Below are 16,615 nucleotides of genomic sequence, written 5' to 3' on the forward strand. Positions count from 1 at the left end.
AGGGATTCATCTGTGAGGTTGCATATAGTCATAGTTTGCTTATTCTAATCCTGCTGAAATTAAATAGGCTACAAATTTTTAATCTGTTCTATTGATGGACTTCTGAGCTCTTTTCAGATTGGGCTATTTTGAATGGTTCCTCATCCTACCTAATAATAGACAAATATGCAAATTGACCATACATCCGACACACCCACCATCCAATCAGAGCGAGCATGCAAATTAACCCAAACCAAGATGGCTACAGCCACAGAGAGCAAGGTTTCCTAGGTAACAGAGGAAGCCAAGCTTTCCGCCTGCCCTTGCCAGGCCTAAGCCTCCACTCAAGCTACAAAGTTTCAATTATAGAAGGTAAACAAATTCAAACAAATGGGGCAGAATGGAGCTTGAGAGAGCAGGCCAGGGTTGCCGCCGGCAACAGGGGAAGCAAAGCTTTCCGCACACCCTGGCCGGGCCCACCCGCTTAAGGCAACAAAGTTTCAATTATGACCCCAACAGAAATGGCTGCCGCTGCGGATGCCGCTGCGGAGGGAGCCCCAGGCTTGGCTCCGCTCCAGGCTACAAAGTTTCAGTTGTAGAAGGAAAATAAATTCCAGATACCAGGGCCTCCGCTTGGGTTGCCAGGGGGCATGGCCGGCCTGCAAACCACCACAGGCCCCTCGCTCAGGCCGCCCCACGCCCCAAGGGAACCCCCACCTGATCCGGGACACCCTTCAGGGCAAACCAGCTGGCCCCCACCCCTGTACCAGGCCTCTATCCTATCTAATAAAAGAGTAATATGCAGATTGACCATCCCTCCAACACACAATATAACTGCCCCCATGTGGTCAAAGATCCTGCCCCCATGTGGACACAAGATGGCCACCACAAGATGGCCAGCAGGAGAGGGCAGTTGGGAGGCACCTGGCCTGCAAGGCAGGGCAGTTGAGAAGGACCAGGCCTGCAAGGGAGGGAAGTTGGAGGTGATCAACCCTGCAGGAGAGGGCAGTTAGGGGTGACCAGGCCGGCAGAGGAGGGAAGTTGGGGGCAAACAGGCTGGCAGCAGAGTGGTTAGGGGATGATCAGGCTGGCAGGCAGAAGCGGTTAGGGGCAATCAGGAAGGCAGGCAGGCAAGCAGTTGGGAGCCAGCAGTCCTGGATTGTGAGAGAGATGTCCGACTGCCCGTTTAGGCCCGATTCCACCGGGATCGGGCCTAAACGGGCAGTCGGACATCCCTCTAGGGGTCCCATATTGGCGAGGGTACAGGCTGGGCTGAGGGAAACCCCCCCCTCCGTGCACGAATTTCGTGCACCGGGCCTCTAGTATTACAAATAATGTTGCACAAGGTTTTGAATAAATTTGTGCCTTATATTAAGGAACATTGCAAAACCAAACAATTTCATAAGGAGTGAGAGTACCAGAGAACTTTTTGCGGGGAGGGCCGGGGGGTGGTGGTGAGCTCTGCTCAATTGGTAAAAAGGAATTGCTGAACTTTTCTTAGGAACAGGTTAGTGCAGGGAAGCTGGTTAACTCACAACATTTTGGGTTCTTCTCATAAAGGAGTAGGGAGGTAATATAATAGAAAGGCTTAAATGCCATTATCCAGGCCTCCTTAGGCACAGCTGAGTTCAGAAGATTCATTTGTTTATTGTCCCAACCTAGGTCCTAATTTATTTAAATGTTTATTATGCATCTTCTGTGACCCAGACACACTGTTCTAGCCCAGGGAGGGCATAGCATCTTGCCCTCATGGAGCTCACAGTCTATTGAAGGAGATAACAGTAGACAACACAAATAAAAAAAATATGTAGTATGTTAAATAGAAACATAGAGCAGAGAAAGTAGAGTGTGTGTGTGTGTGTGTGTGTGTATGTGTGTGTGTGTGTGTGTGTGTGTGTGTGTGTGTGTTGGGGTGTTTAGGCACTGAGAGTAAGACACAGATTTTAAAGAGTGATCAGGAAAGAAATGGCCTTCTTTTTCTACTTCTCTTTCAGCTTACCAAGCCAGATGTAACAAACATTAAGGATACACACGTTTAGGATAAAAAATTATAGACTCTTAAGTATATAGAGTCTTGTAATTCTGTCTTTCCCTCTTGGGTTCATTTTGCTCCTAATCTGAAACGACAGATTTCATTATCTTGTGAGGAATTTTTATGAGTCAGTGGTTTATTAATGTGTGTGTTCAAGTGACAGTCGTGTTACCTGATTCATAGGCTATGGAAGTTGACTGGAATTCCAATGGAGAGGGGCAGAGTATGTCTTCCTGTTAGGAGACCAGTGCTTTGCTCCCGGAAACTTCAGTTAAAGCCATGGCCCACGGCTCTTACATTGGCATCTGGCTGGCATTTCCGATTAGGTAAACCTGAATGGGGCTTATTTTTCTCAACCAAATTGTGGTCATCAGAGATCCCTCCAAATGGGGCTGGATAACTATTACAATTTCTCATGAAAGTGTAAAAAAGTTATTAGTATGCCTGAATTTGTAGTAAATGTTATTTTAGCACATGTCATACTGTATTATAATTACTTAATTGTGTCTACCTCATCCTGTGTTGTCTTACTCATCCTTGTCCCCCAGTGGCCTAGGACTGTGTGTGGAAAGCACTCAGTCAAGTAGATACTGAAAAAATGGAGGATTTAACCGCTGTGTGTCAGCTCAGAAAAATGTTTTTTAAGCTGTGATTCAGCCACTGTTGATCAGAACCATGTTATTGGAAAGTACTGTTTTTTTTTCAGAGTAAAGCTCATCGAAATGTTGCGGAACCTCACTTCTCTCTGTTTTTGACTTCACTAACCTTGTGACCTTGGGTAAATGACTTCTGGAGGACTTGACTTTCTTACCTAAATAAAAAATCAAGATGTTATCTGCTTCACAAATATGTGAATTTTAAATGAGATAATTTAGATTGAATGTAGTGTGTGTACATATACATTTCCTAGTTTAGGCCAGAGCCATGGGCTAAATTTAGCAATAAGACTTTTAATAGGGACACTTGTAAGCTCTTACAGTTGGGTCTATATAACCAACTGCATGGGCACAGAACAGGAGAAGGTAACTTAGCAGCAGCATATCTAAAAAGATTGAGGATTTGCTTCCAGCAAGCTTAATATGAATCAATAATATGGTGTGACTATTTTCCAACAACAGTATTAATTATCTACTGATTAACTACCATGTAATGGAAGTTTTAAATGCTATGAACAGAAATATCCAAAACAGAATTTCCCATTGTGAGTTCTGTAGAGAATCACTTGGTGTTACTAATTATTCCATGGGGGTGGAGGGTGACGCTGGTTTGGGAAATGGTGGGTTAGTTAGATCATTGAACATCTATGTTGGAGAATTTCTTTGGTCTTGAGCTATTGTGAATTGTGGGTCTCCATGAGGGAGCTCGAGTTGACAGAGCTTTGGTAACAGATGGAACAGGGGTGCTGGTAATTTTGCTTGTTTCTGGACCCATCAGACTGCACCTGGACCACTCTGCCAGCATGGGCACTGCCCTTTGTCAAGAGTAGACTATAGGGCCAGTATCCATAGGAGAGCAGCCAGGATGGGGAGGGAAGTGTGATGATACCATGGGAGGGGCACATGGCAGGGGCGGGGAGAGGGGACAGGACAGTTAGGGTAGAGGTGAGGGTGATTGGTTGGGTGTGAGGGAGACTGAAAATATCTGAAATGCAGGAAAGGGATTTGACTGTTTTGTCAAGGGGCAGAATGAGAACCAGTAGGTAAAAGGGACTGGGAGATATTTTGGACCCAACCCAAAGTAAAATTTTCCTTGAAGATGGCTGTATTTTACACGCTGACTCTGTTCTTGGAAGGCATGGTTTTGGGGTGGTGTGAAAGCATTAGGTGTTTTTGAAAAGTGCTCTTTAAAATCCCATCCAGTCCCAAATCTATAAATTTGTGATTTTTTTCTTTTGTTTTGCAAAATTTATTCCCTCAGCGTTTTATTTTTTCAGCATTGTGCTCATTCCTGTGGATAATTAGGAAAAGCATTAATAAGATGTGGTTTAAGTTTATTGGTTGGATGACAATACTGACACATGAGACAGTTGTTTGCAAACTAAGAAAACAAAACAAAGGCTCATTTTGCTAATCTGTAACAGAACCATAGAGATTTGAGAAGGAGGAGACAGAAGTATGTGAACGGGTTTGAAGGATTAATAAGGTTTGCCTGGCAGAAAGAAAGGAAGCACTGCAGGTCAGCAGAAGCCCAGGGATGAAGGCAAGAGACAGAATTCTTTGAGCTGTAGCAGTGTGGATAAATCTGTAATTAAGAAAGATCCATCTGGCAGCTTTGTGTAAGAGATAAAGATTTGAGAGCTATCTCCTTAAGAGTAATTATTTAAAGCATCAGGGTATTTGAAATCTTTGAGGAGATTGTGGCTAGAACATGGATGAGCAAGGTCTTAAGCTTAGTGGTTAGAGCATAAGTTCTAGTCCTGGTTCAAGTCCATTTCGCTGTTGACCTACGTGGAGAAACTGAAGCCTAGAAGTTGACTGTAAATTGGATTGTTTACTTTCCTATTAAGATAATTATGAGGATTAAATGAGATAAAGCATTATGTAACTAATTGCTCAGTAAATGTTACTTGCTATTATTTATTAAGTAGCTGAAGTTCCCTAGAACTGTGGTTCCAGAAATGTGGTTCTCTGATCAACCACATCTATCACTTGTGAACTTGTTATGAGTGCAAGTCTTCGCCACCCCTCTCTGACACACTGCATCAGAGTCTCTGGGGTGGGGCCTAGGGAGCAGGCTTTTAAAAGCTGCTCAGGAGGGAGGCAGGGCCAAGTTTGAGAACTGCCTTAGCTTTTGGGGCACTAGAACTAAGAAAGGGAGAGAATTTAAGAGGGGCTTAACTAAGTGTCCTTTGCAGAGAAGAGAGTGAAATTTGTGGGGAAGGAGGTAGTGTATTTTTGGCAGTGCCTAACAGTTTTACACATAATGTTCAATGAATACATGTTTTTATGCTATTGAAGAAAACTGGTTTCATAGTAGGTTGGGAATGGAAGGAGGATTTCAGGGCAGTTATATATAATATACTGTATGCGATGTTCATATTCTGTAGCCCAAAGGATAAAAAATACCACAGAACCACTTTAGAAATTTGATATTGAAGTTTAAGTCTTATGTTTAACATATATTTATGGACTGCCTACCACTGTGACCAGGCACTGTGCTATCTGCTGTAAATAGGAAATGAAATATAACTCTTTGTTTTCAGAGGCTTCACAGAATTACATTTTTTCAAAGGATTTGAAGCTATCTTTTTTTGTAACATTTTCTAGCTACAGAGAATAAACACTATCTGATCTAGTCTCAGACAAAGCCAGAAATTAAGCAGGTGCTTGCCTTGCAGTCAACACAAGACCTATTTTGAAAGTGCTACTTCATTTCTGAAAGCATTCTGAACATTGACTTATTTTCTTTATTATTTTATGGCTCAGCATATACCTTAGAGATGATTTGAAATCTTTTGAAATATTTTATGCTCCTGTTTAATGTGGGCCACCTGAGGTTTTCAATATTGAGAGTTATGCAGTTGGTGGGTCCCCATGTCCACCCCCATCGCCAGCATAAGCACCAAACACAATAGCTTGGAATAAAGTAAATTGACCTCTACACTTCACCCATTTCGTTATTTACTGCCATTAGGTACAGGACACTGTGATGATAATGATGTCTAGTTGAAGAGCCAGGGCAGCTGCAGGCCATGTATATTGAATCTGGAGGAGTGGCTCTAGCTCTCCATTGAGTACCTGCCTGGGGCTTGGTTGGAGTTCAACCAAGTGTTCAGAGGATCCTAATACACCAGAGTTTAGGTTTATAAATGTGCTACCCTGTGAGACATCCCCCTTTCACAGTGGTGTGGGGAAAGCGAGTAAACTAGATTGACTAGTTAAGAAGTATGTTTTTAGACCTCTTGATTTCTTGAAAACAGATGGCATGGTATTTGAGATGGCAAGTGGAATACCAGAATTATATTCACTCGTATTTGTGATGTCTGAGTTTCATATCATAGAGAGACATAAAGAAAACCCAGTGGAATTCACTTTTCCAAAATGACAGCGATTGGGAAGTTAATCAGAATAATCATTTGTTATATTTTTGTTCTGTTCTGATTTTTATCCATATATATAAAGAACCAGGGGTCATCACGACCGGACGGACAACTGAACAGGCAGGCTGCGTGGGGTGACCAGGCTGGCGTGGGGGGGCGGGGGACAGTGGGAGACGACTAAAGGCGACGACCAAAACAACCAAACAACCAGTCACCATGAGATGCATGGAGAACCTTGTGGGCCCTCCCCAACGGCCCAAAGGCTCCGATCGCAGCAAGGCTGGCAGCCGGAGGGTGGGCGGTGGGGGGCATGAGGCTGCAAAGGGCCGAGGTGCAGGCAGCCGTGGGCAGCTGTGAAGATCCCAGGCTCAGGCAGCCGCGGGTGGCTGTGAAGGGCTGAGGCTTGGCTGTGAAGATCCCAGGCTCAGGCAGCTGTGGGTGGCTGCGAAGGGCCAAGGCGTGGCTGCAAAGCGCCCAGGCTCAGGCTGTCAGCGGCAGCAGGAGCAGCGGGGTAATGGGGGCAGCGCCTTCCCCTGATCCACCAGGTCACCTCCTGCAGAGGGAGGCCAGACTGCGGCTTAGGCCGGGGGCCGAGGCAGAGAGGCAGAGGCAGTTAGGGGTGATCAGGCCGGCAGGGGAGCAAGTTAGGGTCTGATCAGGCTGGCAGGGGGGCAAGGTAGGGGCAATCAGGCTGGTAGGGGGGCAAGGTAGGGGTGATCAGGCCGGCAGGCAGAGGCAATTAGGGGCAATCAGGCAAGCAGGCAGAGGGGTTAGGAGTGATCAGGCAGGCAGGCAGGCAGGCCAGCGGTTCGGAGCCAGTGGTCCCGGATTGCGAGAGGGATGTCCCAGATTGGAGAGGGTGCAGGCCGGGCTGAGGGGAACCCCTCCCCACCCCATGCACGAATTTCGTGCACCGGGCCTCTAGTTAATATATAATTGATATATAACATTATATTAGCATTGGTTGTACAGTATCATGATTTTATATTTATACATATTGCAAAGCAAATATGTTTCAACTGACACTTGAACTTAGCCCCTTCTTTTTTCCCTTTACTTAGGACTTCAGGGCTGAGGTGGGTGGGTAGTGAATACTGATTACATTCTTCCATTATTTTCTTTTTCTCTCCAAATACCCCAAAGAAAAGTAGCTGGAGTCTTAGTCCACCATTTTCATAAGGTTGCCAAGACCAGACCTAGATCTGAGTGTTTCGTTAAGCACAGCAGTCAGTGGTTTCCATTCTCTTCGTATAGCCGTCAAGTGTTGAGAAAGTGAATTAAAGAGATCAGAGAACTTACTTTTTAAAGATGCTTTTATTTACACTTTACACAAGGTTGAGAAACATTATACTGTCCCTCTGGCCATCACCACACTATTGTCTGTTTCTGTGGTTATGCATACATGTGAGATCAGAGATCTTTTTTAAAAGGTTTTAATTGATTCATAAAGGTCTTTCTGATCGTCCCCTTGCTAGAATACAGATTGAATATTTGAAGACCTGGTGGAGTATAATTTTGTAAATGTATGGTTTTTCTGCAACTGCTGAATATTGACAGAAATTCCCCCTAAGTCCTACTAGCTACCCAAGGAATGTTAGTGTCCTGAAAACATTGAACCCAGTGTGGAAAACAGAGTTATGGCATTTGTAGGGTTTTAGAGTTGAAAGAGTTTTTTAAAAAGTAAAGAAACCAATGTTATATATGTTTTTTTGTTTTGTTTTGTTTTAATGGTTGCTTTCGAATTCACCCCCTTTTTCCTCTCCCTTCTCTTTTCTGCAGTGAACACCTACCTCTTCATGATGCAAGCTCAAGGCATTCTGATCCGGGACAACATGAGGACAATAGGTGCTCAGGTTTATGAGCAGGTGGTTCGGAGCGCTTATGCCAAGAGGAACAGCAGCGTAAATGACTCAGGTATATTTTTAGTAAAGACGTGGTCTGCTTAGAATGTCTCCTCCTAGGAGAGGGAAAATTGGTGAGAATAATTGTCTTTGATGAGACAAAGTGCATTGTAAAAGAGGGAAGGTTTGGCCGAGTCTTACCTTATTACTAAAAAGAGCTCTTGCAAAATGAATCCTTGTTTGTTTTGCTAATAGTATGTTAAGCTCAACTAAATGACTCCATTTTCTGTTCCTAATAACTTACCAGGGACAGGGAGGTAAAGAGTATCTTTCAAGACACCTTTTTTTTCAGTGTAGTTGCCCCAAGTAGGCAGATTAAGCACAGATTAGGACACCAGCAAAACAGGAGCACCAAAAGCTGTTTCTGGAAGTAATTTCAAAAAATGTATCTGTACTGGCAATGAGTAAAAACAGAAATGGGTTGGACTTCCTGATACTTATTTTATGGTTTCACATGTGGGATTTGTTAGTTTTGTTTTTTGAGTCACACAGGGTGATGACAATGTTCCATATTATTTTCAAAGCTAATCTAGCCTGGTTCCCACACAGGAAAAGTCACTCCAACTCTGTTCTTCCTATTGGACTCTACTCGAATTTGTTCTACCCAGTAGAACACATTGTCCATGAATGCTTATTAATAACTTGATTTCATAATAATCTTGTCATCCGGGACAGTTTCCACAAATTAAAAAAGCAGCTTCTGAAAGAGGTTTACTAGGTCACCTGGTTTACCTTTCCCAGTCAGGTGTGGTTTTCATCCTGTGGTTTAATTCTAACTCCGTGGCCTCGCCTGATGGTCAGATTCATTCAGCCTTAAAGAAAGCTTTTCATACTATTCACTTAAACATTGCTGTAGTCGACACAAGAGTGAACATTTCTGCTCCAATCTTTGAAACTTATACCTGTGGCTCTTATTACCTTATTAGAGGCCCGGTGCATGAATTCATGCACTGGTGGGGGGCGTGGCCTGCGGGTATCGGCCCACTGTGGGAGCTCTGCTCATCCCGGTCAGCCGAGCAGCTGTGGACCTGCCCTCTGAGTGGCTGCTGAATGAGGAAATATCTGATTTGATATTTTGGGGTAATGTCTTGGGTAAAAGCGTGTTCTGTGTCCTGGAGGAACCTGGCGGAGAGCTTTGCACCCCAAAGTCACTTGGTGAATGTCTTGATGTGTGATGCCAGGTTGGTGACACCATTGTGGATGTTCAGGGCAGCCGTGCTCCAGGATCCTCAGCCATCAGGACAGCCTCCCCAGGAGGGTCCAGAGTCACGTCCCCTCTTACCATCTGCCTATGCCAGCTCCCCGCACTCTTCCTAGAACACACCTTAGAGGGCCTGCATCAGCTGGTGGGGTCAGACCAGAGTCTGGATTGTCTGGGGTATTTGATAGGTGCAGAGACTTGGCTTCATCCTGGGCCTGCTAGTGGTTGCTCCCACTGTGGGAGCAGCCACTCATCCTGGTCAGCCAAGCGGTGTTCCCACTGTGGGAGCGCACTGACCACCAGGGGACAGTTCCTGCGTTGAGCGTCTGCCCCCTGGTGGTCAGTGTACGTCATAGCGACTGTTTGACCAGCTGTTCTGGTCGTTCCACCATTCGGTCGCTGGGCTTTTAGATAGATAGATAGATAGATAGATAGATAGATAGATAGATAGATAGATAGATCTATATCTATATCTATATCTATATCTATATCTATATCTATATCTATATCTATGGCCTAATGCGCGACATTCGTGCGGGGGGGGGGGGGGGGGGGGCGCGGTCCCTCAGCCCTGCCTGCACCATCTCCAATCTGGGACCCCTCAGGAGATGTCTGACTGCCGGTTTATCGGGCCTAAACCGGCAGTCAGGACAGGACATCCCTCTCGCAATCCGGGACCGCTGACTCCTAACTGCTCGCCTGCCTGCCTGCCTGATTGCCCCTAACCACTCTGTCTGCTGGCCTGCTCACCCACAACTGCCCTCCTGCCAGCCTGCTCGCCCCCAACTGCCCACGCTCCCCCCCCCCCCCCCCCGCCAGCCTGATCACCCCCAACTGCCCTCCCCTCCTGGCCTGATTGCCCCTAACTGCCTCTGTCTCAGCCCAGACACCATGGCTTTGTCCAGAAGGATGTCCAGGAAGGTCTCCCAATCTAATTAGCATATTTCCCTTTTATTAGTATAGATAGAGGCCTGGTGCACGGGTGGGGGCCGGCTGGTCTGCCCTGAAGGGGGTCCTGGATCGGGGGGGGGGGGGGGGTTCCTTGGGGAGCAGGGCTGGCCTGGGTGAGGGGCCTGCAGTGATTTGCAGGCCAGCCACACCCCCATGGGGGTGGGGGTCCCTGCTAGGGGGCATGGTCAGCCTGGGTGAGGGGCTGAGGGCTGTTTTCAGGCTGGCCACACCCCCTTCAGGGTGGGGGTCTTCGCTGGGGGGGCATGGCCAGCCTGGGTGAGGGGCTGAGGGCCATTTTCAGGCTGGCCACACCCCCTTCAGGGTGGGGGTCCCCGCTGGGGGGCATGGCCATCCTGGCCGAGGGGTTGAGGGCCATTTGCAGGCTGGCCATGCCCCCATCGGGGCGAGGGTCCCTGTGGGGGGCGTGGCCAGCCTGGGCAAGGGGCTGAGGGCCATTTGGGGGTGGTTTGCAGGACGGCCAAGCTCCCAGCTTTGTCCTGAAGGACGTCCGTAAGGTCTCCTGGTCTAATTAGCATATTACTCTTTTATTAGTATAGACTAGTATATAGATAAGCACTGATTATATAAAGAGGAGAAAAGAACACAGGTTAGATAGCTTGCCTAAAATAATATTGTAAGAACCTGTTCCTGACTATTTTTGTAAAAGATAATATACATAGGCAGTTCTTTACCTTTGAGAGAAAGCTCTTTTTTATGTCTCTTTTTTAACGCTTTCAAAAATTGAACAAAGAAGTATTTCCAGATGGTTAAATGGGACTGCCGTGAGGCTTGTCCAGTTGAGCCAGGAATGATTTTCATTTTAAAAATAGATTCTGAGATTTTATTCTGCTAAGCACTCATGATTTGCCTTACTTCTCTAAGGACTAATGTGCTTTCCTATGGCTTCTTACTGATTTCACTCAAGCCTAGTATTATAAAATATGTATATTTAAGTTTTTTTTTTTCTTTCCTTCAAATCAGTCCTCCCTTCTTCTGCAGCTCAATGCAGAAATGAGATTGTCTTTGCAGACATTGCTAATGAGAATTACCCTGTGTGCTTGGGATCTCAAGAGAAAGCGTAGCCTCTCGAAGGGAAGTTAAATCTTTAAAATTGACCACATTCTAATTTATCAGTCTGTCCTGCTGGCCAACTTGGCAGCAACAAAGGACTATAGTTTGCAAACCAGATAAGCGTTGGTAATTCCTTTTTGTTTGTAGAGAGCAAGTGATGACTTTTCAGAGTTTTTAGCCCAACTGTGGTCTCAGGACAAATTGCCTGAGTTCTGAACCATACCTGGGAGAGGAATCCCTGCAGTTCCCAAAGTCACGGAAGAAGGCTGAGCACGTTTTTGTGCCCTAATTCAGTGGTCGGCAAACTCATTAGTCAACAGAGCCAAATATCAACAGTACAACGATTGAAATTTCTTTTGAGAGCCAAATTTTTAAAACTTAAACTTCTTCTAACGCCACTTCTTCAAAATAGACTTGCCCAGGCCGTGGTATTTTGTGGGAGAGCCACATTCAAGGGGCCAAAGAGCCGCATGTGGCTCGCGAGCCACAATTTGCCGACCACAGCCCTAATTCATCCTGTGTGGCATTAGGTTTTGCTAATGATGCCACACACTTTGTGTGATTTGATTAGAACATGGCTCAGTCCGATGGACAGGATTTTATGTTATTGCCACTTTTCACAGGTAGTACAAATCGTCTTGGGGGTGTTGAAGTGCCTTGGTCATGTGACATTCCCTGAACCCCGCCCCAAACTTGCTTTAGGTTGTGTGGTAAAATTAGGGAGTTCTTTGACGGTCCTTCCAGAGTTCTTTGCCCTGTTTCACTCTGGATAAAGGAACATTTGTGCCGTTGTGACATTTATCCAGTCAAAGTGATCCTGCCACTCCACAGTTAGGTGATGCTAGGACTTCTTTCTGGGCATTTAGTGAGGTGGTCTGTTCTCTTTGAGAAGGTAGAGGGGCGCATAGCAGGACTCTCCCTACACCGCTGCTGGTCTTGAACACAGGTTCTCACACATTCCCTGAGCGTTATTGTCCTTGAAAACTGAGTGCAGAAGTGACTTGCACTCTTGGAAGGCATATCCAGGAACTCATTTGGTTTTGCATGTATTTCTCAAATTATCATACACCAAAATAATTATTTTCATCATCCTTGTGGTTGAAATGGTTCATCATCCATTTTGTGTTTAATTTGTGCTATTTCCCTTATAAATTGGAAGTCTTTGCTGTTGGGGGCTATGTTATTATGCTATGCACTTTACTTGCATTACCCCCATGGAATCCTCACAAGGACTCAGTAAGGTAACTGCCTGTCCCCATTTAGGGGTGAAGGGGTCAAAGCATATAGGAGTGAGAAGACTCGAGGCAGCAGTGGAGTTGGGATTGGCTGGTCTCTGAGTCCCAGCTGTGCCCTCACAGCCTCTGTCATCTTTGTATCCCAGTTCCTTGTACACTGCCTAGACCAGTGGTCGGCAAACTGCAGCTCGCGAGCCACGGTTTGCCGCTCTGTTGACTAATGAGTTTGCCGACCACTGACCTAGACTCTCGATTCCAATAATTACAGGCTGTTGTTGTTCCTTGTGATTAAGCCCCTATCCCAGTGGTCGGCAAACTCATTAGTCAACAGAGCAGCAAACCGCGGCTCACGAGCCGCATGTGGCTCGTGAGCCGCAGTTTGCTGACCACTGGCCTAGACCATAGGAGACTCTCAGTAAATGATTTTTTTGAATGTGCAAGGGAATAGATTTAATAAGAAAACAGAGGTAAGTGTTGTCGCCTAATTTTGAGATTACCATCTTGATTGGCTTCTATGTTATTGGCACATCCTTAGTGAGTTAGTATTAAAGAAAAAATATAATTTCATTTAATGTGTATCCAGTGAAAAGCTATCAATTTTATTCATTTCAAAGCAGTTCTCTGCCTAGCACAGTCAGAGGGCATTCTGGATCTAAAGCTGCTGAGATAGCCAGATGACTGTCACCTCTGACCCAGACACTCCCACTAGGAGTGCTATGGGCTTGCGGACAGTAGCCTGGACTATGATTGTCTGCCAGCTCCTGCCCTACCCTGTAAGTAGTGCCATGCCACACACACAAACATTAAAAGGCCTTCATTAGCCAAGTGTAGCTAAAAAGCATCGTGTGACATTTAAGTAGTGCTAGCTTTCTTTATCCTTAAAAGCTAAAGTGATTGTCTAATAAGAATGTTCTTTTGGGGGTAGGACTATGAGCCTGGAATGAGCCTGAATTAATGACCTGGAGAAGCTTCTTGTTATCACTGAAAGCCATAGGAAGGGGAGACTAGGCGTAGTAGGAGAGACAAGTAAGATAATATTGACATCAGAAGAGAATTCTCTGGGTTCATCCAGTCTAGCTATTTAGTTTTATAGATGAGGTGAGGAGTTGGATGGCCTAGCATTTCTCATACTTAAATATGAATTTCCAGGTGCTATCCTACCTAGTAACATTTAAAATACACACACACACACACGTATATATATTTATTTCAGAGAGGAAGGGAAAGGGAGAGGGAGGTAGAAACATCAATGATGAGAGAGAATCATTGATCGGCTGCCTCCTGCAAGTCCCACACTGGGGATCAAGCCCGCAATCTGGGCATGTGCCCTGACAGGAATTGAACTGTGACCTTCTGGTTCATAGATCGATGCTCAACCACTGAGCCATGCCAGCCGGGCCTATCTAGAAACTTTTAACCAGAGGGAGATTTCTTACTTCTGTGCACACACATGCACACAAACCTCTCACAAACACTTATGGCCCTAATCCCCTCCTAGTCACACACTCAGAAAAATGTTCTATTAATCACATCACTCAAAACCGGTCTGTTGCCCTGGCTTGTTTGGCTCAGTGGATAGAGCATCAGCCTGTGGACTGAAGGGTTCTGGGTTCGATAACCAGTCAAGGCATATGCCCAGGTTGTGTGGTCGATCCCCAGTAGGGGGCGTACAGGAGGCAGCCGATCAATGATTCTCTCTCATCATTGATGTTTTTCTCCCTCTCCCTTCTTCTCTGAAATCAATAAAAAATATATTTAAAAACACACACACACAAACAAAAAAACCCAGATCTGTCACCATAGGCAAATAAAATGAGTGAAGTCATCGCCAGTGTACTCTGTGATATATTCAGTGAGGTAGATATTCATACCTCTTTCTCTCTGGTTTTTAGATGCTCAGTCCATAGTCTTCTGTATGTCTGCTCTCTGCAGGTAGTCAGCCTTAAGCCTGCTAACTCTTGAAGAATGCTAATTCTTTATGTCCCACAGATATTGTCCCCATGACATCTTTCTAGCATATATATACATGTCCATATTTTTAAGCAGAGAGGCAAGTGTTTGCTTTTTTCTCAAAGGGAGGGGAAAGTGGTGGTTCTTTCTGGAATCTTTTGGTGAGCACTTTCCAGACCCTGCTCAACTAAATTTGGTAATATAAGGCAGAAAGCACATTTTGCCACACCTCATATTGGGGTAACCATGTCAGTCATGACTGTACTTTGGAATCCCCCGGGGTGGGGTGGGGGCTTGGAAAAATCCTGATGCCTGCACCATGCCCCCAGAGGTTCTTATTTAATTAGCCTGGGCATAGCCTGGGCATTAGGGGGTTTAACGCTTCTAGATGATTCTAACGTGCAAACAAAGCTGCCGGACCACTGGTATAGAATAAAATTGAATAAACAGGCCATTTGGATCTGTAGGTAGGAAGGATGTGTGTTGTTTTCCCATTTTATAAATGTAAAAACAGCTGCCTTCTTTGCCCTTCCACTCCCTTGGTGGAAGAATGAAATGAAATAGATTTAAATGAAAAGGTAAAACCGTGGCCATGGACATTCAGCAAGCTTGTTCTTGTTCTTTCAGTAGTTCCCTCACTCAGTAAAAACCTGCGTTAGAAGAGCCGTTGCTGGTTGGTTCCCCTGAGAAGCACCTGCAGCATAACCCACCCATTTCCAGGCCGGACAGGAGAGCCAGGGCCCCACAGTAACCATGCAGTTTCACCAGGCCATGAGCAGTTCATGTCCTCTGCCTCTTCCACTTCTATAAGATGTTTATCTATAGAACTTAAAATTAGAAAAGAGGAAATTAGGGGTTTGCGGGGGGGGTTCCCCCAAGATGTAGGGCCAAGTTATGGAGGACTTCCATGTAGGAGTTGTGTATTTGAGGGTTTGTTTTTTTTTAATGACACTATTAATTTAGTAACCAGAAGAAAAAATATGTGGGGTTTTGTTCCATGCTAATTGCTAGCAGGCTTATTATATCAGTGTTTGAATGAAGTAGAAAGGAACTGATCTGTGTCTTTAAACCCCCAAAAGTAGGATCAAGGTTAGAAAGTGTCTTGTCTCCTCTCCTACATGTTTATTGTTGTTATTGTTTTTACTTAATTCCTGTTTAGGTTGTAGCTCCAAGGTGTAGTTCTATCATTGCCCAGAATTATTATTCACTTCTGTTTTTTGTTGATTTGCTTATGAAAATGCTTATTATAATACCTCTGAGAATTTCTTTGCCTTCTAGGAAAATACAGTATAATTACTGTGATGCTGTTTTAAAGAGAAGTATGTGTATAATTAAGCAAAATCAGAACCATCTATTAGTATAGGACCGTGGTCGGCAAACTGCGGCTCGCGAGCCACATGCGGCTCTTTGGCCCCTTGAGTGTGGCTCTTCCACACGGCCTGGGTGAGTCTATTTTGAAGAAGTGGCGTTAGAAGAAGTTTAAGTTTAAAAAATTTGGCTCTCAAAAGAAATTTCAATCGTTGTACTGTTGATATTTGGCTCTGTTGACTAATGAGTTTGCTGACCACTGGTATAGGAGGTTCTTGACAAAGCTTTTGAAATGTTAATACTTTCAGAAAAGGCTCAACAATTTAGGACAGGTTTGCATGTGTAAACTAAGGACTTTGGGCTAATTTCTGTGTAAATGTAATTTTACCTTTGGGGTTAATGCTGACTTGGTTTATGTCTTTATATATATGCAGGCTTAGTGTTTTGTTTTGTTTTGTTTTGTTTAAATATATTTTATTTATTTTTACAGAGGGGAAGGGAGAGGGATAGAGAGTTAGAAACATCGATGAGAGAGAAACATTGATCAGCTGCCTCCTGCACAACCCCCACTGGGGATCGAGCCTGCAAACAAGGTACATGCCCTTGACTGGAATCGAACCCGGGACCCTTCAGTCCGAGGGCCGATGTACTATCCACTGAGCCAAACCGGTTAGGGCCAGGCTTAGTGTTTTTCAGGGAAGCTACAACTTGAAAGGACAGAAAGTGTCTGTTTCTTTCTTCCCCTGTTAAGTGACTGTTAAAATTCTCTCCCAGTTGCCTCTCATTGAGTTTTGTCCTCTGAGTACTTGTAGAGTAGGCAGTCATGTGCCTATATTAAAGGATTCACTATATTAGAAGTTTAATTCTTGGAAACGATCTCATAGTGCTTTTTAAAAAATATCTGAGCCCAGCTGGTGTGGCTCAGTGGTTGAACATCAACCTATGAAC

The 16,615-nt window shown here is 44.9% G+C and overlaps 1 protein-coding gene across 1 annotated transcript in view; it reads left to right on the top strand.

The window, feature by feature from the left end:
* Positions 1-16,615, top strand: part of B4GALT5 (beta-1,4-galactosyltransferase 5) — a 79,260-nt gene that overhangs the window by 48,175 nt on the left and 14,470 nt on the right. Inside the window, exon 2 of the mRNA XM_079784740.1 lies at positions 7,830-7,964. Coding sequence (XP_079640866.1) covers positions 7,830-7,964 — 135 coding nt within the window. The remainder of the gene's footprint in view (positions 1-7,829; positions 7,965-16,615) is intronic.

Source organism: Cnephaeus nilssonii (genome assembly GCF_951640355.1).
Source record: "Cnephaeus nilssonii genome assembly, chromosome: 11".
NCBI classification, from domain to species: Eukaryota; Metazoa; Chordata; class Mammalia; order Chiroptera; family Vespertilionidae; genus Cnephaeus; species Cnephaeus nilssonii.